Raw genomic sequence first — 27,185 nt, 5'->3', positions numbered from 1 at the left:
CAATCTGCTCACCCGTCACGTACCACGAGAAAGCTGATCACAAAGGAGACAACAATTAAGACAAATTGGAAAAAGGTAAAATAAAAAGCAGCTGCTCAAAACGCATGCCCACTAACCTTGATAACCTGTTCATCTGTTGACTTGCACTCCACGGACTCTGTTACATCAGACACCGCTCCGTCTGTTCCTACGGTGATGACCTTTACTGGCACGGCAACTGTTCGCCCTGTGAGGACAGCCGTGTTCAGGATCTCAGTGTCCTGCAAGGGAAAACAGAAATAAACATAGCAGTGTTAGGGCGAACAAGAGAGTGAATAATCCTTTTTGATCCAACTTTACAGTGTTCTGCTTACAATCTCGTCACGTGTTAAATACACGCCTACAACATGTTAATTAGACAGCTGTGGGGTTGTCAGTATAGGCACCTTTTAATGGAGCTATGTTGGCTCTATGTGAGTATGAACAACACTTTTCTCATTTGAATTACTACCATTTATTATTACAAATTCATTTAAATAGAACCATCAGATGAGTAACATCTAATTATATTTATACAGATGTAGCTAGCAGCCTTTCAAACACATCTCACTATTATGCTGCTGATACTTTCATGCTATCGCCATTTATTGCTGCAGCTCTGTCCCATCTACCACCTCCCCCTTCCTGCATGTGCTAAGACAGGATATTCATGTATGTCTTTTGGGTGAGATTAGTTCCCTCGTTAAGTTCTTCCAGCAGAATCCCTGCTGCTGCTTAGAGTCATAGAGAGCTCACTCGAAGAGCACCTCATTTCCACTAAACTTAATTGTATAACCTTTTGGTTTATTCCTTGACATACTAAGTGCCTCTAAATGAAATAGACATAATAAGTGTAATGATGATTAAATGTGATTAAACAGTAGTGAGACACTTGCATTTGTATGCCATGCCAAGTAAAATATTTATTAGATGATACTTATTATAGCATGTTTCAAAGCACTAGTTACAAAGTGCTTTATATAAACACACACACACACACACACACACACACACACACACACACGAAGACTAAAATAAAATAAAATACAAATAATACACAGCAGGAGTAAAATACTACATGCACATTACAAATGACCTGAGAAATGCGCAATAACTGCAAACAAAACAACATAAACTTCGCTGAGGGGGAGGCTGTTTCATAGTGTTGGACCTAAAACAGTAAAAGCTCTCAACTCCTTTTTTTCAAGCTGACATTTAACAGTGTTGATCAGCAGATCTGAGAGGCTAAAAATGAAACAGAAATGTAAAAATAAAATATGTGCCATGTTTAGTGTTGATCAGAAGCCTCACTGTTGATGTGGGATCTCATGTGCTCACAAACTGAACTGTGTTGTCACCAGACTTGTGTGACTGTGTGCACTTAAGGATGTCTCTGACACTGTAACAGCTGTTTTCACTGTCAATTGTTTTTGCTATTAACAACAGAAAATGTCAAAAAAAAAAAAAAAAAAATCACAATCACATTTGAAGAGCTTCTTTTCAAATCGTTTGTTTTGCCTGACAACAGTCCTTAAGATGACCACTTTATGCAATGAAAAGAAAAAGTTGTATGCAGCTATAAGGACATTTTAAGTATTCATTAATGTCACATATTTGTCAGCAATTAGACTTATGAAGACGCCTATGAAGACATGTTTGAAATTATTACAGCTGTTTTGCCATTGTTATTAATTATCTTTTTACCTCACTCACAGGTACCCACAGGAGTTACAGTTGTTAGCAAAAACATGAATAAACACATCTGCTTACTGCTAAATTATAGTGTGTTCGAAACATTTATTATATTATGTGTTCGCCCTAAAACACTGTCAGGCTCACAATGGACACTGAAAAAAGGACCAAAATCAATGCAGCAGAACCAGAAACACGTTTTTTGGTTGTTGCACACATTCTTCTTCTTCACCCTTCTTCTCCCACAATGCACCTTGACCACTGACAGTCTCGTCAGGAGTAAAGTAGCCTCGAGCCGCTAGCCTCAAGCAGAGTTGAGGACTTTGATTCGGAAAATAGTGGAGTTCCCCTTTAATAGTACACAACAGGATCCCACAACAGTCATTTGAGTCTTTTACAGCTATTCTCCCTGGAACTCAACTTGAGTGGAAAAAAAAGAGAGACAATAATACTTTATGTCAAATTGCCGACGTTCAAGAGATATCACATGATACACTCGAGAATCGAAGGCATTACAGAGGAGCAGGAAGAAGATAATGAGATCAATTAAGACAACGTCTGGTAATCCTTGAGCTCTCGGTGTGTTGGTTGTACAGAGGATGTGCTATAACAGCGGATCCTGCTTATCACAGCTTAGTTTCAATAAAAAGACTACTAAGGGGCCTAAACCTTTGAAAGGCAAAAGGAAAACTGGTCTCCAGACAGCTCTTTGTTCATCAAAACTGGTGCCTCTCTCTTTGCCTTGTTTCTGCAACCCCATGCTCCTTCTGAGGAAAAAAAAAAATCCATCATTTAAAACTCGACAGTAGATTCAGGAACTCTCTCTCACCTTCTCTCTCACGCGTCATATTTTTCTGTTTTCGGATAGCTCTCTCTGACACCTGTTTGGAAGTGTCTGCTGATTGCCAATAGTCTACACTTAGATCCTCTTTGAAGAATGGAAAAATAGAGATTATCGTTTTTAAAATTCATCCTTCTCAACTGAAGGTGAAGGCAACAACTGTCTCACAACAGGCTGGTGTTACAGTAAAACTCCTGGCAAGTGGGTCCAAAACTCACTTTTCTTCGCCCATGAATTGAGGACCAAAAATATGAGCAGGTGCCACAGTTGCTTCTTAAATGTTATGTCCTCATACTTATTTAACCACCACCTCACTACACCACCATCATGAAAAGGTTAAAAAAAATAAAAAGAGTGAAATTGAGCAGGACTTTCTTACTCGAAGCACAATCACAGAGAGATGACTCCGTGCTCTGACACGAGCAGTGTTATTGCTGTCCACCATCTATTCAGGGTCTTTTGAAACGAACAATGAAAATCCAATCCCAGCTTTTCACTGAGGTTTCCAGTCATTTCACCTTGAACTTCTGCATTTTTAAACCTCCTTTTGAGAAAGGGGTGATCCAAAGCTTTTCTTACATATTCACATATTTTTAAATGTGTGAATAACTGTCACAGTTTATCTCAAATCTCTCTCACAGCATCTGTGAATTTGTTTAGCCTGCCGCAAGGGACGCCGAATCTGCTCCTGGAAGTCGGGGAAGAGGCAGGGGGGAGATGAGGTATTATGATGTTCTGGTGAAAATGAGCTATTTAGTGCTATTCTGTACATAGCTGAGGCAAAATCATCAGGCTTCAAATGCATTTCAGGTTCATGATGATATAATATGGACATGTGGGCGTATGCTGGACGTGTTCAAGTTAGTATGGTAGGAAGTATACCACCTCTCAGTCTCTAAAATTTGAGTCTGAATCACATTTCTCATTTGTGCACATTGTATGCTATAAAGCCAGCACTCACCATTTGAGACCTTCACATCAACTATTCCTCGCTGAGCATTTTTTGCTCATAAATACATCACAATGTACAGTCTCTGGTGACAATAGGAGCCTATAAAGAGTGTTGTATGTATGCTCTGTGCTTCTATATGTGATGAAGCGTCACCTTCACCTAATGAGTCATTAACAGCGGAGCAACACCGTGAGAAGAGAGGTCTTAATGAGCTTCAACGTGTATTATGGAGACTGTTTGCTCCACAAAGAACTGAATGTTCAGTGAACTCAGATGTACTGCTCCCGATCATAAACACATGATCTCCCAGCTGGAGTGAAGTGAAATTTAGCGAGACAGCTGGAGTGAAGCATGAGGCCCAAAAGACAATATATTTTTCCATGAAATCCGCCTACCTCTCATCGAGCATCGCCTGGCTGCCTAATACCCTCCTGGGGTTATGAGAGGATGAAACGTGTGTCCTATTCATGGGGCCTATTTGTACACAACAGCAGATAAACAGTCATGTCTCCAAGTGGCTTTATTATTAGCCCACAAGCACACACTACATACAGTATATACGCACACACATAAATTAATGCTGACATGCACACTGAAGCGCAAACACACCCTTGCTGCCCTGCCCAAAGAAAGAGGAGGCATGGCTCTCTCCTCACGCTGCAGCTTATCTTAACAACCTCTCATTGCAGTGCAAGAAGAGAGCAAGAAAGGAGAAGAGAAAGACGACGAGAGAAGGAAGAATCGATAAAAGGCCATTACGCTTCTGTGCAGCCGCGGTACAAGGGTGGAGTGTGCGGGGGCTGATATGGTTGTGTGTGAATGATGTGTATAAGGTGGCAGACGACCTCAAGGACAGACGCTGGTGTGGTGGAATCAAAGGTGCAAAAGTTGGAGCAACATTTTCCTGAGATCTGGCGACTGGGTGGCCATGGAGGATGTCTGAAACCATTTTGGATTCCTCTCCGTGTTTGATGCTGAAACCTTGCAATTGTGTGGCCACGCCGTAGCGTTACACAATGACTAATTTAATCTATGGGGATCAAGCATAATGGGTTGACGGCATCGTTTGGCCTTGATGAATCTATTTTAAAACCACAAACACGTACAGGGGAAAATCACTACAGATGATAAGCAGTTTCCAAGTACGGCTCAAAAGACTGCTACACATTCAGCGTCCATACTTCACTGCCAGTCTGCTTCAAGTTGCAGTTAATTATGTTTGCCTATTCGTGCCATATATCGCGTTGTCGGGGATTTTTGACACTTTTCTTCCCATGTGAAATGGTTGTACTTTCTGTGAACACCCACTGTGGCACAGAAGCGTATTCGGGCCATTTTAATGCACATGACAATAAATTCCTTGAATCTTGGATAGGTCTGTCACAGGGTTAACAGATATAGACAGACAACAATTCACACTCCAATTTACAGCTACTGGCAATTTGAAGTTGCCAATGTATCTGATCTCATTTATTTGGGACTGTAGGAGGAAATGAAGGTGCTTTCACACCTAATCTGTTTGGTTCAATTTAAACAATTTAAACAAACTGGTGCCCATGTAGAGCAGTTCAATTAGGCCTGTGTGAATGCTGTCAATCAAAGCCTGCGCTAAACAAAAGGTGTCCATCACCAAGTGGACTGAGGTGTGGTTTGTTTTTGATCTGAAAACTACGCTGACCAGTCACTGGACTTTTTGAGAGTAGATGAGGGATTTTAACATATAGCCAAAAACAAAACTAAATCTATTTATCGTTCATTGTTAAGAAAGTGATCTCCTGATCATACTTACCAAGGTAACGCATATGTATCACACTCCCCATGTGAGTGAGAGGATTTTCCTCGATACATCAGAAAAGTCATTGATGTTACTTGGGTCATTAGTGCTCCCGGCTGTTGGAAAAGCAGTCATTAGAGTCTTTGGAGTCACCCGAGGTCAAACGTAAAGACAGTCGTCCAACTGTGAATGTGTATTAAATCTCCTAATCTCCCATCTAAAGGGATGCAAAGACTGCATTCTAGGTATCAGAAAAGTAGTTCAATCAGAGGTGTGTTGAGCTTGAGTCCTAATACATGTGATACAACAGCTCTCCTGTTAAAACCCACTGAGCAATAGATGTATTTGCAACATAACGTGTATGCTTCAGTTCTAATATAGACCAGGATTCACTGGCTAATTATATTATAGACCATATTTTCTAAAGATCATTACATATTTTGTTTCCATTTCCAAGTCTTTATATTCGCATTTCAGATTACATGATTTGCTCCTGCTCTCGTGCGGCTGCAACTGTCTTGTCATTTCTCAGAACGAGGTATATCTGTAGTACCCCCGTCCTCATGCATGAGATGGAACAAAGATGGTTTAACCTCAAACACTGGTATGCATACTACAGTAGAACAATAGTCTGGTACAATGTTCGAAAGCAGTAAAAAATGCAGTAAAAAATGTAATATTACTGTATAAAGAGGCACACTATCAGGGGTGGCATTTTACAGCTGAGACCAGTTCAATATGTCGAGATCCATGTTCAGAGATATGATGTGTTTAAGTATTAATTGCAAGAGGATATCCTGATAGATTTACTGAATCCAATATCAGGAGAGAGAAGCAGGCATTGCAGTGGTGTTAGGAATGTCTTTTGTTGGTATTAAAGCATGTAAACGGTTCAGCTGCCTTGGCAGTAGAATTTGACCATGCAGAGGAGTGTGGAGGAACATGTTTAGGCTGCAGGTGCTGCCAGTTTTGGTCTGTTGCATCCACCCCTGAAATGAATGTAGATACAGAGCGTAAAACTAAAGATTCTGAGCGTCTGCCGTCTGTATCGTTTGTTTTGGACTCAAAAACAAAAACCCAGGGAAACTTGAAGTCATAGTGTTCAAAAAAATGGATTCTTATTTAGTTAGTTTCTCAGTACTAAGCTCACTTTTTCATAACACCCCATGCAGGCAGCACAGCAGTATTCTGCTCATATTTTCCTACTTTGAAAATGTATTCACGGCAACCAGTTTTCAAAATGCATTGTGTGATCATGTGGCTCAATCATTTATCAGTCTCTGTCCCATCCTCCCCATCTCCCCTCTGTATTACAGGTCACCCTCACTCCTCTCATTTGTTCCAGTGTGCCTTATCCTCCCCACCTCAGGGGCCATGAAGCCCTTTTTGCTAAAGGTAAGTTGTAGCACACCACATGCTCTGAAGCTGTGTGCAAGGATAGGAAGTGTCCGGCTGTTTGTAGTGAGCTGCTCTGGGCCAAATGCCAGGGCTACTGATTTATTTATTTATGTCCCAGTCCAGCCCTGAACTCAAGCTTTGTCAATGTTGACATTCTGTGTGAAACAGTGAGTGTGAAATGAAGCTGTAACTGTTAATTATGAAGGATATTTTTTCTTTCTTTTAACATTACAGATGATGTGATAACAATTTCTAAGAGAGTCATGTGACACTCTACATGCCATGCCTGAATTGGTGGTGGAGGCTCATACACTCTTCTACCATCTATCATCTACACCTTTCTATGCTATCATACACTATGATAATATCACACGCCTGGCATTCAGCATACGTCAACCCTTCCATCTTTTACACCAGACGAGGCACATCTGCTCTGCTGTCTTGATCCATAGTTGCCACAGATTTAGTTGAATGACTGTCCTGTCTATAAACAACCTTTCCAATATGCATTTTTAAGGAAAAAAAAAGGTTATTTAGACTTTTGCCATGAATTTTAAAGACTGAATTCTCACATTACTTGTTCCTTGTACTTGTTAGATGAAGCCCAGGAAAAAGGAATCTGCTCAATTCTGTTTATTTGGGTAATGTGTTTATGGTCATTCAACAGATTCAGGATTTTTTTTTTTTTTTTTTTGCCAGGTGACCTTAGAGATGATGCTCTCCCTTTTTTTTTTTTTTTATTGTGTTTGTTTTTATTGGCCTGGATAATTACATTTTTCTCTTAATAAATTAATGCATGTTTCTTATCAGGCTTGGTTTTTCCTGTTATCCAATGTTTTTTTTTTTTTTTTTTTCATATTTTAATTTCCTATTATTTGCATAATTATGTGTTGAAGTTATGGAAATTTTCAAATAAAAGACTTCACTATAACAGGCTATCTGTGTTATTTATTCTTTATCTAAAAGACGCAGATTAAACAGCAAAGTTAAACCCTGACGAAAATAAGTTGAAAACTAAAAGTTTAGTAGACATCCAACTTAGACATTTATTGAACGTCTGATAAATGCCTATGTAGCTGTTGAAAAGACACTGAAACAACATCCAGGCTAATACTAGACATCTACTAAGCTATTGAACCAAATTACCCCAATTTTAGCCTAGACTCTACCTTTTAGACATCTAATCAATGGAAAATTGCTCAATGGAAGTGACTGAAACATTGACCACGCAGCTACTGTCCTCCTGTAATATTACAGTACAAAATCTCTGTTTTTATATATATTTGTTCCATTGCACTGGAATCAGATTTTATGTGGCTCCATGTGAGCAGCAATGATGCTGACAATCACCAAAAGTGCCCAATCAGTTAGTTACGGCTCAGTCCATACGGCAGCTCACAGCTCTTCTTTGTTTTGGAAAATGCCAGCATGAACACAAACTGTGTTCACATTGATGTACTTTGTATATAAGAGTCACTATCTTATCTTATATATAGTATATTTCCTTGGTCTGGACAAAATGAACCAAACTACAGGTGTGAAAACACTCTAAAAGTGGCCAGTTAACCTCACAAGCTTTACTTTGGGGGGAAATTAAGGACCTGGACATGGAGTAAATATCCAAATTTCACACAGGGGTGCTCTGGCTGTCTGCTGGATTGAAACCCATTATCTTCTTGCTGAGGTGACAGTGCCAACCACTGCACCACCATGCTGCAATCTTTTAGGGAACAATGGTCGAGAAGCTTGCTCTGGCTGCGAGCAGAAATAAAACGATCAAAGATAAATAGTGGCTTTTCCTGAATAAACATGTGGCCCTCTGGCTACATGTAGAATGATATTATTGTTGCTATGTACACAAAATGAAGCAACATACAGTAATTAACAACAGAATCACATTACCACCTTATGCGTGTGATGAATTGTTAAAGTACATCCTGCACCTGAGAAGGTGTAAGAGAACACACAACATGACTAATGATAGATACTTATTCAAAGGGAAAAGCAGAGGAGTGGAAGGAGACATCTGAGATATGTTTAGCTTAGATCAGGCCCCTCAACACTGCTTAACACTGGCCAGCAATTTATTATTCATTGACTGAACAGATGCCTCTGACTTCCAGAGAACCCCAGCTTAACTATTCACTAACTGGCTGAGACTGACAGTAAGCTCACAGGTCCTGTGCTGTGTCGGCCTACAGCTCAGTGAGTGCTGCAAGTACGATTTATATTGCCACTGCAGCACTCTCAGCTATTCAGTTCATATCAATTATCAATAAAAAGCCTGTTCCCTCCAGCACCTCTACCGCTCCCCCTGCCACTCGCAAACATCCGAACATCTCACAGCCTATAGCGAGAGATGAAATGAAAGCAAAGGCAGGAGGAATCAACATTCTTTTCACTTTTTTTTTTTTTTTTTTTTTTAGAAATGGTGATACAACAGCGGGAGAGAGGAGTGTTCATAGAATGTAATCTTTTTGCGGTTATAGCTTCAGAGAAAGGTGCAGGATCCAAGTTATTCTGCAGCGCAACGCTGAAGTCAGAGAGACGCCGGAGAGAGGTGCTGATAACTGAAATGACGGGGAAGTGATGGAGTAGGAGAAAAGATGGAAAATGACTTTTTTTGTTGTCTGCATATCCATGTTAGTTGAATGCGAAAGTCTTTTTTCTGAGGGTAAAATAAGCTGAACAATCAACTCCTGTGTCTCCACTGATTTAAAACAATTGGCAAAGCAGCTATAATTGCAGTATTAGCAAATAAAGAGTTGAGGGCAGTTTGGGGGCATTCTGCCATGACCAGGAGTAAGAAATACCATTATTGATTATTAACTCAGGACCCGCAGTGATTTATACTCTTCTCATTAATTAGATATTGATTTATTACATAACCTGTTGGCCTGACAGTCTGCTGGATTTTGTTATTGTGACCTGCGAGCACTGAATACTTTTAGTAAGATTAAATATTAGGCCTCCCTGGTCTTTCTCACTCTTTAACATTAGGCGAGGAAATGCCAAAGTCAGCAGTGGCAAATCGGCGGCCCCTGATAAAACGCGTCCATGTTCTGAGGACCCCTCTCCTGTTTCTGGAGGCCGTTTGATTAGAATAAGCCAGCAGAGCTGCACTGTGCTGGACCCTCGTCCTAGCTGGCTGAATAAAAGACAAGCCAGACTGACAGAGTGGGGAAAGGGTGAGGGGAAGGCGAGCCAGCAAAAAAAATAAACAAACACACAACAACAAATTAAGGGAATGGACAGGCTTAGCTTTAAAGTAAAGCCTGACTGACATCGAGAGAGGACAGAACTAAACTTTGAGTGCATGCGTCTACAGAGGAGGGACATACAGTCAGTAGGCGATTTGAGGGAGTGTGAAGAGAGATGCCATCCCCTAGTTAGCAAAATGCATCCTTTCCTTTCCCTAGTCGCAGAATGTTGAATATGTTCGTCTCGTCTGCCTGCCTCACTGATCCTTCACCTGACTGAGGTTTGTGCTAGTTAGAATCTAACTGTGCTGTGTATTGATAAATCCATGGCGCTGTCCGTGGTGCTGAAGTAGCAGCAGACAGATTTATAATTGCACCTTTTTCCTCTCAGTCCTCTGCTTCTGTCAGTTTTTTTTTCCTGGATCTGTAAGGTTCTGCAATATTTAGTAAATCTATACGTGCATCTAAGATCTACGTATAGATTTACTCTCTCGTGATGGGAGGGTTGCCACTTTTGGGCCATCCCCGCCTGCTGAAATGAACAAACCACAGACTGCATACAGTGAGTGTGTTATTCATCCAGGGAATGTTGCACTTTCTCTGCAACGCTGCCTCATACTCACAGTTCTGAGCATTCACTCCACCACGAACTGCTGACTTTCCTGCGACTGCAGCCAAAGAGCAGCTACAGTGGAGCAAATGAGGGTTATCTAACTAGCTTGAAGCCAGGTTGGCTGAAGTCCTTGAGCAAGAGGGGCAAACTTCTCTCTTCTAACGTGACCGATGCATTGGTTTGTGTTTGTTTTCAGAATTATAATATACAATATATAATATACAGTATACATATCTTGTTCTTTTAGATTAAAGGTCCAGTGTCTAAGATTTAAGGGGATCTATTGGCATATTTTTTGGCAGAAAAGCAACATAATATTCTGATTTCATTTGGGTATGATGACCTAAAAATAAGACTTGTGTTTTCGTTGCCTTAGAATGAGCTCGCTACATCATACAGGCTTCTTGTACACATTGAAGCAGCTATAATCAATATTTTTCTAATAACATGGGACCAAATGATTGGGTTTGATGTGAAAAGAGTCGCTTGTAGTGAATTATCACCTGACCCTCCAGTTCCCATCAACTCTACAGAGCTATACAGAGAGACAAAGAGACAAAGTTAGCGATGAGCTGGTGAACATAGAGGAGCATTTAGCTGCTAAAGAGCCAAACATTTTTTAGTTGGTGGTGACCAGAAATATAGCTGAATGAAACATGACTCAAAATGAACTGCAGTGTTACTCCGTGCTTGCCAGATATGCAAATAGCAAGCTTTTTGCTGGCAAGTTCCCCATTTCAACTTAAAATTTGACTAATATGCTGATTAATTGATGAGTCAATTAACATAAAATTGATGGGAACTATTTTTGATAATGGAATAATGGCTTGAGTATTTTTTGTGCTGCGCTGGTGACCGCCGTGGCCTGAGGCATTATGATTTCAGACTGTTCATCTGTCCGTCCATCCATCCCAGTCTTATGAACAAGATATCCCAGGTATACCTTAGACTGAAGAATGAACTCATTTTGGTAGTCAAAGGTCACTGTGTCCTCAAAAACACAATTTTAGCTGTAACTCAATTATTCATACTCTCACTATGACAAAAATTTCAGGCAAATGTCTCATAGTATAAAATGATATAGTGATGATATTTTATATCCAAAGGGTCAAAATTCAACCTCACTACGACAGCTTAATGTTCTGCAAAAACACTTTTCTGGCCATTATTCAACACCATAACTCAGGAACAGAAGGGGAGATGGTGACCATGTGTCATATTCACATTGAAACTGTGCTGATTGTAAAGATCTTCTGTGCTGTTGGGTTGAAGATGTGTGTGAACCATCCAGATATTACAATTTGTAGTTTCTTTGCTACGTATATTATATGAGTCTGGACAGACATGGGTGTCAGCTGCAAACAACTATGAGGAGGTAATTCTACTTTACTGGATGTTTCCAGCTTCTCCAATGTGAGCTGCTTTTTTAGGACATCACCTTGGGCTATATGAAATTGGATTTTTCCACATTTAACAGACTAGACAATGATATGACTAATTAAGAAAGTCATCAGCAGATTAATCAATAATGAAAATGATTGGTAGTTACAGTCTTAATATCAATACAGGCGGATATGCTGGTCGATAACATATAAAAAAAAGTAATAAGAAAAGCAATATAGAAATGCCAAGGTAGAAATAGTGTCACCATTACATAGTTTGTTAAAAGGATTCTTCTTATTTGTCTATGTCAAACACATTTCAGTGGGATGACCTCCCACACTGTAGTATGTCTCTAATGCAGGCATGTGTACCATGTGTTGTTCTCTCTCTGTCAGCCTTTCTTCATGTCTTTCTGTCTCTCTCTCAGACTTGCAGTACATTATAATCAAGACCAGGAGCAAGAAACAAGCCTGGTGCATAAGGCTGAATCCAACAAGGGAAGAGTGAAAGGGAGAACTAATGTTGTCAAAATGCACAGGAGAAAGATAGCACAGTAAATTAGATTCTCCTATATACACAAGAGGACTTAATTAAGCTATAAGGGGGCATTATGGCCACATTCAGATGGCTAATGCTGCCTTGAGGACACTTAGCATGCCAGTGGATAGCCTCTCTGCACAGCCTATTAGTGCTCTGCCAGACCATTTCCAAATACAGTCCCTGACAGCATGACAGTGTGACTGATGGCAGCCTGCTTGAATACCGCTGGCTGGTCCTGATGCTACGATAACACTGTGTGTAAATTACAGATATGAGGAGGGCTTTTTCTTTGACTTATCTGTTTCCCGTCTCTGCAGAGGACACAACGTCTTACTAATTCTGTTGCCTCAGTCTGTCACTATCTGTCAAATGCTGGTGTGGAGTCAATATGGAGAAAGTTGCATTTGGCCAAACTGTAATTATTCTCAACAAAGGCGCTCACCCGTGACCAAAAAACAAGCTAATGTTGAGCCTCTCGCTAATGCCCCTGATTATAATGCTATGGGACTGCGAGAACAAAGCAAATGTTATTGAGTTTGAAATGGAGTGAGTTTCAGAGGCTATGAATAAAATGCTAATGATAGCATTTGGGATGTACTGTAAAGAGCTATGGGGGCCACACTGGCTGTCTCTTCTAATGAGCGAACAGAGAGGCACAGCGTGGCAAGAGAAAGATCAAAAATTCATTGGAGGATGCAGTAAAAGTAGCGCACTCTCCATCGGCGTGTTCTCTGCCTTTCAGGCTTGTTAATGAAATGCTTTCACTGTCTCTCTTCCCATCTACGTTGTTAGTTCTGGGTTACACGGTTTTATCTCTCTGATACTCCCTTTAGAATCCAAAAAAACAATATCATATGAGGCAAGTACAAATAATGTACAGACATTTGTCTTTGTGATAATGACCAAGTATTCACAACTTGCGTTCAGTGAGTTCATAATGGCACCATAATGCATAAGACCTCTCGTTAAGTAAGAGGAAGAAGGTACAGCGAGGTGGGTGGAGGGGGGAGTACTGTTATAAAATGAGCCACAGAACTACTGAGACTGACAGTCTCTATAAGACTTCAGTGCAAGAGTTCTTCATCTGAACTTGGGCTGTCAACGAATATTCCAAATTCAAATTTATAGTCAAAAATCCCAACACATTCAATTGAGGGAAAAAAAAGCAGCACTACTGCGGCTGTTCTTGCGTGGGCCTGGGCTGCTGCAGTGAATGCACTGCATGACAGACAGGTGTCACACAAGCAGAATTTCAGTTATCTGGAAATCATTGTTTTTTACTGGGAAAATCTCTTGTTAAATCTGTGAAAATAATTCCCAGGTTAGATGTAAAATTATTCCAGCTCGGCACACTGTTTGCCCCCGCTGCTTCTCTGATGTTCACCCTCTTTCTCACTCCTCTCCCAATCAGGGTTTATTTTGACCCGACCAGAGATAAAGAGGATTGTTGGAACAGTGAATGGTTTTGGTGACTCTTTTTCTGTTTCTGCCGAGCTTGAATGAAGTGTGTGTTAAAATGACAAAATTACTGTTTCTGTGAATGGAGTCTGGTGGCTTTGGTATAAGCAATATAATGGCTCTTTCTGGTTAAACGAAATGGATCTTACCCTTTAAAAAAAAGGTCTCTTTCTGCAGGGATCCTTTCCATAATAATATCAGACACACATAACAATCTGAGAGACATCTGAAAGACGTTTATGTTGAAATAAATACTGTATACTTATGTAAGCAATATGTCTCTCGCTGCATTGGCCTATTATTAAAAAAAGAAGAATCAAACGTCATTGTTGGTGTGTTTTGACAGTCATAGCAGCCATGGGATCTGTTACTGAGTCCTCAAATATACTCTTCTTAAATCAATTCACATTTCATTCTGTTTTCCAACACAAATCAGCTCCTTCTTAAGAATTTTCCAATATAACATGTAATTTCCTGTCATAAGCACAGCGGTCTCTCTTACTCTGTTCTGTTTGAAGATAAAGACGTGTTAAATATTCCTAAAAACAAGAGAAAGCACTTTGAGAACGAGTGCAATTATTTCATCTCAATGCCAGAAGTCTTCTCTCATTTCTTTCATTTTCAGAAAATATCAAGTTTATCCCAGATGTAAATTACCTGTTGAGATGAATGTTTTCTGCGGCATATTCAGCATTGATCTAGCAGTCTAAAACACCCAGTCTAGCCACAAAAGACAGAATATTGTGTCATCGATTAGACTATAATACAAATTATTTAATTATTCTGGAAAAGGAGCTGTTCTGAAATGATGGCCATCGTACGGGGCCTCGGGATGAATATCTAGTGCTGATCTTTCTTGCTTTTATGCAGTGATTGTTGCCAGGAGGATGAATGTCTAGAGCTCTAGAAATAAACCTCCGGTAACAACTTATTTGGGAGGTTATTCCTGGACTGGCCAAACTTCACTCACCATTTCGTTCTGTCTGAAGCTGCTGTCAAATCAAGACAGCAATAAGTCCTGCATTTCATGTTTGGCAGACTGTATGAGTGTGTGCATGTGTGTGCTTCTCTGTAGGAGTGTAGGCCAGAAGCCATCAGAGCGAGATGAGAGTTTTATGGAACAGAGGTGTCTGGCATTCTGCACACAGACAAGCACTGTTGAGTGCCAGCAATGATCGGTGTGTACCTTCAAGTTCTGCTGCAGAGGTGGAGATTGATGTGAACTACTAACACCCAGTTTAATCAAACAATTTGTTGACTGATCTGGCTTTAAAGCATACTTACTATACAGTGCACTTGATGGATGATAAAACAGTATTGTATAAATGCTAATGAGCTAAGAACTGAAAACACTGGCACAGAGGAATGTAGCACAGTTGGCATCATGTGATTAAAAGGCAACAACAAATCATGTCATCCATCGAGCACTTTGTACAAATGTGTTTTCAGTTGTTGTAATGGACCGCTTGTGCCACCTTATTGATATGTGCCGCAGTGAAAATGTCATCTCCAGACCGTAAAGTGAGAGTCTAAATTTACAATTTACTGAAGTCGCCAACCATGAATGATCACTAACAGAAGAGGAGAGCTTCTCCAACCACGGCAAATGCTGTTTTTGGTGTATCACTTCCACCGGATAGATAGATACAACAGTAGAAATTTTGCTTATACAAAAGGCTGCTGTTTCGAGGTGCACCTTCATTGCTGCAGTGTAAGAGTTCAAGTTACTTTAACCTTACAAGGAAAAAACTAAAGTCACTTTTTCTTGGCCACAAGTAAAATCCCAAAGTACAAAAGTACAAAAATCAGAGCCACAATGAAAAATTAGAAATGTCTCTAACTTGGAGGAAGTCAACAGACATGTTGGACAAACTTCAGGGCAAAGCTTAAATTTAAATTGTCCAACTTTTAATGAATTTTTCCAACTTTTCTTTTTTCTTTCTTCCTTCTTTTTTTTTTTTTTTTTTTTTTTTTCACATGCAGAATCTTCCCACGTCAAGAAAATTCAGCCAAAAGACTTTTATCCCATCCTCCCTTCATGGGCTTCCAGTTCATTTCAGATACCACTTCAATGTATTTTCTGATGGCTCTGCACTGCATGTTAAACCTCCACAAAGCCCCAGATGACAGGTCTTTATGTATATCAACAGAGATTTTTCTCTTTGCACCATCTGTGCTCGACTGATGTTTTGATATTCAGCAGAAAAACGTACTTATTTCTACTATTATTTGATCATTCTTATACACCATTAGGAAAGTGAGCCAGTTGGTCAGTAATCATCTGTGCAAGTTCACAGATGTTTGTCTGAGTGAAAGTAAGTAAATATGATTGTCTGCCATGTTTACTGGAACTTTGCTTGCAGCTGTGCAGTGTTACTGTTCCTTGTTCCTGCTGTTGATGCACCTAACAAACATTTTCAACTTATCAATATGCTGCACATACTGGCCACTTTTAGCCTACTCTGCACTCCAGGAGTACGATAAGAGATTTCAGGAATACATTTGGTGATTAAATGTTCAAATCAATGTTTAAATCATTAAAAGACTAAAGATAATTGGGAATCTAATCAGGTCTCCAGACACATTTTGGAGACCTTATCTATATGGTTTTATCCATCTTAGTTTAAGTAACGTTATTGCTTATTACAGTATTCTGTCCTTACCATTGTTGTTGCCTGTGTTTTTACGTTGCGCGATCATTTTAAAAATGTGTATAAACAGTTATCATTCTTAACATCATTCGGTTTTGTTGTCTTTCTTCTATTTATTAAATCAAGTTAAGTTTATTCTCAGTGCATGTTCCTGATTGCACTTTCCTGAACACCTGGCCGCCAGGCGTGCATTGTGCAACACTTGACTTCCCTGTTTATTAAGTGGAAAAGTCATTCCAACATTGACAAAGAAAGCTGGTCACTTTTAAAGACATTAAAAGTTGAGAAATATAGTCAAAGTCTCAAGGCTACTCCACTGGCCAGAAACCATAAATCAGCAGTGAACTGCTGCCTCACCAAATTGCCTTAATGAAAGTTTATGGAGTGCTCCAAGGCATTAGATTTTTACGTGGCCATTATCACTGAGGAAAATTAAAACTATTCTTATCTCTTTGCAGCATACCGAATGGTTTTCCTTTCATTTTGGAAAAACAATTTACATAGTCATTATCATAATACAATTAGCAATCTGAAGCCACTTGCCAATTCATCCATGTTTGGACTGTCTAAATCCAAACTCAATTAACTTCTCAGTCTGCAAACTCTGAGAGCGGTATTAACCAGATTACTGACAATTAAAAAGGGCATGCTTTGACTTAAAAATATTCAGGCTTGGCTTTTTTAAGGGACCAATGCATAATAATAATTCGTCACATATTTTTAATCACCACTGGAAAAGAGTGGAAATGCTTTCACGTATTTGGCAGAGATATGAGCAGGTCTGTACCATGCAGAGGTCAAAGGCTCACAGCAAGAGACAATCCACAACCAGCTGTGTGAAGCCCTTGGCAAAGTACATAAGATGTTTCTTTAGCAAAGTGAGGATTATCCTGTTTGTGTGACAAATATCCAATATGCTGTATAATAACTGTCTGCTCATATTGTGGGAAAACATAGTCTTGAAATAGATACCTTGTGTTTGTTCACCATATTTTTTACTTATTGGATCAATGTTAAAGTCTTTGCATTCCAACAAGTGGAGTTGCCAAGTAAAAAATTACCATCCTTGGAAATATCAGATGTAATGTGGGTGTTTAACATTTACTTTGTTTGTTTAGCTCATTCTGTCAGACTCTGAGGTTGAATTCATTTTCTGTCTCTGTTTCCTCTGCTTTCTATTGCGTCTACATTTTGGAAGTTAGACAGTATTAGGACACATTTTTTTATTGTGTTGTGCTGTTTGGACTCCAGCACACTGGATTTGACATAAAACAATGACTATAATACGAGTCTCAGCTCGAATTTGGGGGGGTTTATATCCACATCAATATGTTCTGAAGCCTGTGACTGCAAGACATCCGAAGACATTGGTGTCCTCTGTGGCGAAGCTTGGTGTTTTGCTTTTCACCCTCAGTCTGGTTTTCAGTAAGCAAAAAACATGCTCAGTTGGATTTAGGAGAGCTGACTAACTCGGCCAGTCAAGAGCATCCCAGTGCTGCTTTGTCCGAATGTTTAGGATCATTGTTCTGGTGTATTTTCTCAAATTGGGTAGTTTGTATAAAAAAAGGCTGCTACACAGTTCCCCCTGTTAGGATGTGAACATCCTCAAATGCTCTGTAAACTGAAACTCGGCACTTTAATCTCATATTGTTACATTTCAAAACCACTGTGCTTGAATGGAACCAAAGAAATTAAGAACACCAAATGCCCTCTGGCTGCAGTCTGTATTTTCTCTGAGAGGTCTTCACAGGTCCACTCACTTACTAATAACTAAGACCCGACCCAAATTATATGTAGTCTAATTGGGTTAGTTGGGTCCTGTGGAGTTGGCGCAATGGGACCCAACTAACCCTCTGGTGGAGTGTAGCGAAGGACATTTGCTCGAGTGATGTACTTCTGTACAAATCTGAGGTACTTGTACTTTCTTTGAGTGTTTTCTTTTCATTCCATTTATACTTCTACTCCAGTACAGTCACTAGTTGTTTTTTACAAATTAAAATTTTGGAAACAAAACATATAAAGATGATGAAATATGATGTTTTATTATAGATTAAACTGCTCCACAGTACATACAAATTGAGCTGAATCAATTAATTGATTTGAATCAATTAATTCAACTGACTGAAAATTACTTTCCCGGCAACTGTTTTGATAATCATTTAAGTCATTTTCATGCACTAAACATTTTATTGTTCCAGCTTGTCCAGTGTGAGGATTTTCTGCTTTTCCTTTTAATAATTCTAATTTATTTGTAATGATTTAGAGTTGTGGATTATTGTTTGAACAAAACAAGTATTGTGAAGGTGCCACTTTGGGCTCTGGGTAATTGTGACGCATTATTTTCTCCATTTAATGAAGTATTTTTACAGTAAGGTATTAGTACTTTAATTTGTGGTAAACAAACAATTTGAATACTTCCTCTATCCTGGCACAGGTCTCAGATCTGTGTATCGATGACTAACACCTGGGTGGATCTGACCTGCTCTGATGTGTGTCATAATCATCACAGGAGAGGCTGGAGGGTGTGAACTGAGAAGTGCAGGAAGATTTTTTTCTTTTGCTTCCCTCTATATATTAACAGCTGTCCTTGGTTCTAGCTGTACAGAGTCTGTCTTCATGTCCATTTTGGATCATGTCTTTTTTTTTAAGCAAAATGAATTTATGCTTGTATGGTCTAGGCTGGTTTTCTGTTCTTCCATTTCTAATTGGTCTCTGGTGCACCCCAAAAGGTCCAAATTTAAGTATAACTTTATTGTTGAGTTAGACTTTGAACAGATGGACCACGAGTGCGATATTGCTTCTGCATGTTGTTTTAGATGGATGATGGGGTCGCTGTGTAAGACCTGCCTAGTATTTTGAGAATAACACCTGGCATCCAGCCAATCAGAACAAAGTATTGTCCCTGGGCATGCTATAATCCTGCCACAAACCTCCTTCCATTCCTGCAAAATTAGCCTAAAATGCCTATCCAAGGCATACCCAAAGTCAACTGAAAGCTGTTTGTGAACCATTTGGAGTACATGCATGGTTTTGGTCTCTGAAATATAACACACTTAAGTTTAATTCTCAGCAGTCAGAATGACTGTAAGTGCTCCTGGCATTGAGTAATCAAAGTATGGGCACACTGAAGTAGAAGGTTCTCATTTCTGCCTGAATATTTTTTGCAAATAGATGCCTACAGATGACTACATCTGAGCCTTATTAGCTGGAAAACACAATTGGACCACAGCATGAATGCCTAGGTGTTGTTATAGCAAGGCAATTTACTATATCTATCATTTCAAACCTTGTGTAATAATGGAAGTATATTCAATTTGCACCGAATTTCTTGATTTTGTTGTTGAAATTTCATTCTCTATCCAAACGCCAATCATCTGGTTGCAACTGGCTTGATCTTAACACAACAGAAGAGAACAAGGCCGTTCCTTTCAATGCCATTTTGTCTTTAGCTATCGGTCAAGTGAGGCATTATCAAAGCCATCTTGAGACCAAGATGTTGCCTTTGGGGGCATTCTTACTGGAGTTATAATGGAGAAAGCCTTTAATATTAGCACATACGCTGGCTAATTTGAAATGGTGCACCAGGTTTCCGATGTATGCACACATGTCTGCATACACACAAGCTTCCAACGTGCACAGCTCAACCGCCCACTCCTCACCATGGCTAGTGGCACGATGCCACCCAGGTCCTGCGGCGCCAGGCGAATGAGGGTCGGCACCTCACTGGTCAGGGTGCGGGTGAGCGGATATTCCACCTGCCACGTCACCTCCCTTCCCCCCTGAATCACCATCAACCCGTTAACCTCCAGGTCCACCTGCAGCACTCGCTGGTAGCCCGCTGCCTCCACTCTGCAAGGGGAGACAGGGAGAAGAATTGTGTCAGGAGTGGATTTAGATGAAAGAGGAGGACAGGAAACACGGGGGGGAAGAAAGATAGGTGGCAATCGGAAAGAATAACAAGACAGAAATAAGGTGGGAGTCAAAAGAGATGAGGGAGTAGCAGGGAAATAAATGAGGGTGTAAGAAGGAAAAAGCAAAAATAAGACCATGGAATAATTTGTACATAACAGAGAGTGAGGCTATGAATGAAGGGAGGAAACATGAGGAAGTGAGTGAAAAGAGAAGGCAGGCAGGGGATGAGGAAAAAATAGAGCAGAAACAGGAAAGGAAAATCAGGATAAAGAAGGTGGCGAGAGAGGGAAAACAGAGAAGAAATGGTTCTTTATCATCCATTAACAGGAGTGTTTGGTGTTGGAGGGGAGGAGGACTGATAACCAGCAACCGAGAATTAATTGCACATTTTAATCAGGTGTGAAGAAAACATGTAAAACAAATATTTTGTAAGTAGAGGGTGCTTCTGTTGTATTACATGCAGATGCTGTATAAGGATATGCTATTTTTTCCTAAAATATAAGTTTCCCTCATCTCACTATCTGATATGAAACTAATCGCAGCACTATTGAAATTCATTCTCACATCCGCTCAGAACCACGATGTTGGCAAAAAAAAAAAAAAAAAAAAAAGAAAAGCAATTTATTTTTCCTCCTTGCAATATGGAGCTTCTCTTGCAGAGATTGCCAGGGCCGGGCAAATAATTTTCTCTCAGCTGATGGAGATGCAAACAAAGCAGGAAAAACAATGAATGCAAAAATAAAATCCTCCAACCTTATTTGATTTGCTGAGCGCTAGGTTTGATCAAGCTGCTGCTTCTCCCTCAGGTGTTCTTTGTCACAGTCCAAACTCGATGCAACACCTTTTCCAACAGCCACACACAGATACATGCTGTATTGAAAAAATACAATTCGCACTTCTAGAGGTGGCCCATAAAAAGACAATTCAAAGAGGCAGTAGATATACTGCATGTTTGTTATGCTTTAGCATGAGGTTCCTTTTAACGTATACCCAACTATTTTTATTTTTGTCCCCAGCAGTATGTTGTTTGGTTGGTCAGACAATTAAAACAAGGCTGGAAAGAGCCCAAATTGAGCATGAGGATGGGGGTGGTGGGGGTAAGATCCAAGGTTTTCCTTGAACATATTCTGGCCAAGCCTGTATTTAAAACTCCACCAACTCCCCCTCATGTGTTCGCACTTCAGACGCTAGCCTCACTTCAAAGTGGAGTTTTAAGGATCTATGCTGGTAGAAGAGTAGAAAGGAAGAACAGATTTGGAAGCTGCAAATCAGTGTAGATGAAAACAGCTTGAGCAGCAATTCTGGTTTGGGTGGAAAAGCTGATGGTAATAGTCTGAATTATTCTTAATATGTTTCCAAGTACCAGTGAGAAGCTTTGGCTCGGGGTGATTGCAGGTGAATATCGGTGCAAATCTGGCCCCACGGTGAGCACTGTTGAGGGACAATTGTCCTTGAACACAGAGGAATTATACAGTTATGCTGAGGTGCAGTGCAGCACAGTTGGTGGTGGCTCTTTGTGATATTGTTCACACTGTGGAGAATCCTCCTGTGACTTTCTATCCCAATTTTTGCTTCAAACACAAAAACATTTATTTATTGTATTTTTCAAGTTGCAATTAAAGATGAGATGAACCATGAATTTATTCTGCCAACTCATTGTCATCTGAAAACCATTAAAAAACACAGCACCAAATGTATAGGAATCCGCTGCTGAAAATAGTCCCCAACAAATAACATTTACCCTTGTTTGAGTAAGGTTTGCTAAAAACTACAGTTCGACCTGTTTTTAAAGATTTCCATCCTCAGTAGGAAAAAAGTGAGCATGGGCACAGCCCGTACTGCAGATTACGGTTCCACATGTTTACCCATATTGACTGATTTGCTGGAAATCCCTGCTTTTAGGTGTGGCTGTGCGTGCATGAAGTCCATCCATCAGTCTCGTTTCCTTTTCAATTTCTGTCTCCCACAGAAAGGTGCTACAGAGCCGCAGTGGGATATCCTCCTCTCTCCGACAACATGCTGGGCTCTGGGGTAGCGACTGCAGTGATTATGTGGTTTACGCTTATGGTGTACAATTACAGCCAAATCAATTATCTGCACCAGACAGTTGTGCTTTACAATGAAGCTGCAAACAATCAGGGCCTTAGCGCTCGAACACTACAATACAACTCCCCTTCACTCCCTATTCATGTCTTGTCCTGTGTTGTCTTTATTATTGTCTCCTTTTTCTTGTCTTTGCTCCCTTTTTTTGCCATCTCCTCTCCTCTCCCTCTTTCACTTAATCCTCTGGCTCATCTGCAGTGCTACGTTGCTCCCAATAGAGGGCAGTTTGCTCTCTCACCCCCTTCAACCAGCCTGTGTTTGGGATGATGAATGTCTGCGGTCCACTGGTTGGAGAGGTCAGCCTGTTTCCTCCATGTCTCATTAGAATCATAACTGCACCGTGTGCCCTTTTCACAGCGCCATTACCATACAATTCAATACACTCACTGGCAACTATCACTTCCGCTGCTCTGGACGGGATGAGAGCAGGAGGTGGACGCAGAGACAAAACACAGAACGGAAACGGGGTTAAAGAGGATGCAATAAAAGCAAAATGTCTACTGGGATTACAGAACTGACTGTACCACTCAAAAAGGGAAAAGTGACAAAGCCCCGGCATCGTAGTTTGTTGTGGTGAAATGAGGTGGAAAATCGGTCATGTCATTTTGAGGAGGCTTTTGAGGGATCTCCATTTGTCAGTCCTATTGTTGGCTGTGAAAGCCCAAACAGAACAAGGTAAAAGAATCCACTCAGAGGGAAATACGCACACTCTTTGAATCCTGTAAGATACATTTCAAACACACCCGTGTAGTAACAAAGGGGCTCTGTGCGGAAAAGAAGCCCCCCCCTTCCAAAAAAAAAAAAAAAGACAAGAAAGAGATTCCTTTTGTTCAAAAACAGGAAAATAAAAGTGGAGCTAAGGAACACAAAAGCCCTGTTAAACATGCAGCCATGTTTTCCTCTTTTCACTCTTAGCACTTCTGTGGATATCTGGCTCTGAGAAAGGTAGTGAAAGAAAAGTCTGCTGTCTCTTTTGGAGACCCGAGGGGGTTCCTTTCATGCACAGCAGTGATTTGGTTAGCACTGACAACAATGATACATCAAAGACCTGAATCTATTTCAACACAGTGAATCGACAGCGAGTCCAACAATAGGAGGAGGTGAGGCGGTTTGTGTGTCTGTACAGTAAGTGTTTGTAAGATTAACACCTTAAACAGCTCCATCCAGGTAAACGTTGATATACTCTTGTCTATAATGGGAGCCAGAAGAGCACGGGATTTACGTCACGGCCGACATGTCCAATTTGTTTTCTCAGCCAGTGCGAGGACGTGCTGTAAATAAACTTGCTGGCTGAAAAAGGTTGGCCATGACTGCACTTTTTGTGTGGTCTGATTTCTGTGGTGGGTGTTGCTGCCAATGAGAATTAGTTTGTTTGATGCGCTGTGGATAAGATGTTTGTGACCCGGCACACACAGTTTCCAATATGTGTGTAGACTGTGAGTCAGCATTGTAAGAGAGATATGTGAACATGCATACAAGCAATTCCTGGCCAACATGCAATGCCTGAAAGCATTTTTTGTTTCATATAATTCACTCTGTTGCTGTTAAACCCTCTGGGATCTTTGCTGTAGCCTGCTGTGTGCTGCTTTTGGCAAATCTTGATATTTTCCACCAGATATATTTGTTTTTGTTTTAATTTTAAATATGGAAATAACAAATTTGTCATTATTAGTTAAGTGTCTTGTCTAGTAAATGTTAGGAAATAGTGAACAATGCTCTTCACAGTATCCTTGAACCAAAGGTGACGTCTTGAAATTGCTTGTTTTTTCCAAACTAGAATTGCCACCTCGCTGTTGTCTGCCTCCCCCAGCCAGTGAAGTTAGAGTTGACATCCATGTCTGTCCAGGCTCATTTATGGAGTGAAGACTTTGAGGAATTAAATAAAAGGTGCTACTGTAATTATTCACAGGTGTTCCTGTGAATATTCACAGGAACACCTGTGAATTAAATCCAGTGAGAAACATGATGTTTTCATTTGGAAACTATTTTTACAGAGCAGTACAGAGGACTGACAGAGAGCAATCACCAGAACAATCACCAGAAGCTCAATATCAGCAGAACCACAATATCTCAAATATGGATGTTGCTGCAAAGAAGCTACAAATTTTAAAGGGTAGATGCTTCACACACATTTTCAAATTGGTAACACTGAAGATCTATACAATCAGTACAGTTTCAACATGAGCAACCAAGATTAGTGTCACCAATTCAGTATCTGACCAAGTGTGAAATACGGTCACAGTTTCTCCTTCTCTTCCTGAGTTATGGTGTTGGATAATGGGCAGAACACCAGCTCGGAGGAATTAAAACAACCCAAGACCCAAAGATATTCAATTTACAAGGATGTAACACAGAGAAAAACAGCAAATCCTCACATTTAAAGGCTTTGATCTGTGAATATTTGCCATTTTCTCTTAAAAAAAGACCTAAAAGATTAAATGATTATCGAAATTGTTTCATTTTCTCTTAATCAACTGTCTCAGCACGAATTATTCCTTTAGCAAGTACACTTTTTGATGCAAACCTGTTGGCAACAGGAAAATATAAGCAGACGGAGAAACTGCATGGACAACAGTATGCACAGTTGCCTTCACCATAATTGAATCCTGACATGTGAGACCAGCAGTAATTCAACAAAGTAGGTGTGACAGTGGGAGGGATGAGCAACTCCTGCCGGCCATCTGTCTTCACATAAAGATCCATCTCCTGCTTTGATCTCTGCTTTCCTGGCCAAATCTTCCTTTCCAAATCGAATAAACAAGTGTTATATCTTAATTAACAATTATTTGGAGAAAGGACCGGGAGTTCTGCGCACCGTCGGTCACTCGCTTTATTGAGTAACAATGCTTCAGTTGGTAACCTGTTGTTTAGACTTTTTCGGTGAGCAACAACTTTTGTCTTTGTCTAAAAACTGCCATCTTAGAGAACCAAGCGATACTTTCTGTTAGTTATTGATCCATGTTTGAGTTTGAAAAGTGAAAGCCATCAGTGTTCATGGACATCATAAGCTTCTCTCAGGGAAGGAAAACAGTTTACAGGCTTGTTCATCTAGTTTTATTTGAAAGTTTTTGACGACAGTTAAGCATGAAAACAGCTTTTTGCACAGGCATAACAGCGGCATCGATCTCATCTGACTCCCAGCACGAAAGTAAAGAAGCATTCTTCTAGCATTTGTTAAGCTATTCCTTTAATGGAATCCTCATTGTGCAGGAAAGACATTTGGGCAAGATGGATTTACTGTTCTGTATGTGGTGACATGCTTGATTTGCTTATGCAGCTGCTTTAATTATTTACAATTCACTTACTCTCCAGCTGTGTGGCTGCGTGTTTTCTGCACTTTGAGTCTCCGTGTCTCTCCAAACAAAAATAAGTTTGGATTCTAATTGGTTCAAAGTCCTCAAGGGAAATCTGATAATATCTCCAATGGATGAAACCTGGTGTCAACTGAAGCTCCATCTGCTGCTTGCGAGAGTATAGTTATAAAGGTCACTGCACATTAATAGCGGAGACTACCTCTGACTACTGTAGTTCAGCAGAAGGTAACCTGAGTCTGTGTGTAATAAGGTCATTTAGCCTGGTGCAGTTGGGGGTCATTAGAATATTATGATTAATAAATTAGGTTCTGGTGTAGCAGAAACCATATTTTGTGTGCGCACGCCTCCCAAGAGAGTCCTGGCTCCTCTCTAATGAGTTTCACTATCTCAGGTCTAATATCTGTGTCTTCTCCCCGATGATGCTAATGAGATCCTACTGAAACAAGCACAACTCGCCCCCGACACCCGTCCTGTAGCGCACCGGTGAACAGCAGACCTGAGATGCAACTTGAGCGCGATAGTTTGGAGAGAGTTGTTACGGGCGAGTTATTCAGCCAGCGGGGCCATCAGGAGGCCCTGCGGGGCTTTGGAGGGTTGATGAGCAGGAAAAGGGTGACAGAGAAAGAAACAGACGTTGGTTTTAAAAGGTCACAGAATAAAACGAAAAGTGCAAAAAGGGCTTGAAATCGCGTGTGTGTGATAGTGATTTATTCATTGTGAAACGGCAAAATTCTTCCCCGGAGACAGCTCAGTGGGCCACGTTGTTGGTAATAAATGCACAGCGCTCATAAAAGACAAACTGTAATCCTAACCTTGTGCTGTCTGGGGGACTGGTTGCTTTTCCATCCAGTGATGCCTGTTTCATCTGTGTGGAATGGATGTGTTTATGGAGCGATAAACATTGACATATGACAGACAGATAATGAAAGAGATCATAAAATGAATCCATGTCAAGAGGCAGATGAAACGTAAAACAACCAATTTATGTATGCTGGAGATTTCCCCCAGGATCTATCAGACCCGCAGCGTCAGCCTGTCAGTACAGATTACTTTGCGCTAACAGTAGGCCTGCAGAGTGCAAAAGGGGTGGGGGGCCAGAGGGTGTAAAAACTGAAAGAAAAACATTGCAGTTCTTCTCTCAAATTGCCTTTTTGGTCCGTCTCTTCTTCAATATTTTCTGAAATAAGCCCCCTCTGTTTTTTTCTGTCGCTGCTGCATCTTGCCTCTCTCAACTGCCCACTGGTCTATTTTCTTTCTTTCTCTGTGTCACATTTTTCCTATATTCCCCTCAAATGGTGTGTGAAATGAGAGGATTCGGGCTTCCTGCATGAAACAG

At 40.4% G+C, this 27,185-nt stretch overlaps 1 protein-coding gene across 1 annotated transcript in view; it reads right to left on the bottom strand.

The window, feature by feature from the left end:
- LOC143338220 (transmembrane protein 132C-like) overlaps window positions 1–27,185 on the bottom strand; it is a 144,465-nt gene that overhangs the window by 21,936 nt on the left and 95,344 nt on the right. Inside the window, exons 5-6 of the mRNA XM_076758464.1 lie at window positions 20,180–20,369; window positions 117–260 (exon numbers count right to left, since the gene is read on the bottom strand). Of these exons, the coding sequence (XP_076614579.1) occupies window positions 117–260; window positions 20,180–20,369 (334 nt within the window). The remainder of the gene's footprint in view (window positions 1–116; window positions 261–20,179; window positions 20,370–27,185) is intronic.

This window comes from Chaetodon auriga, chromosome 19 (assembly GCF_051107435.1).
Source record: "Chaetodon auriga isolate fChaAug3 chromosome 19, fChaAug3.hap1, whole genome shotgun sequence".
NCBI lineage: Eukaryota > Metazoa > Chordata > Actinopteri > Chaetodontiformes > Chaetodontidae > Chaetodon > Chaetodon auriga.
This window is presented reverse-complemented; position numbering and strand designations above follow the sequence as displayed.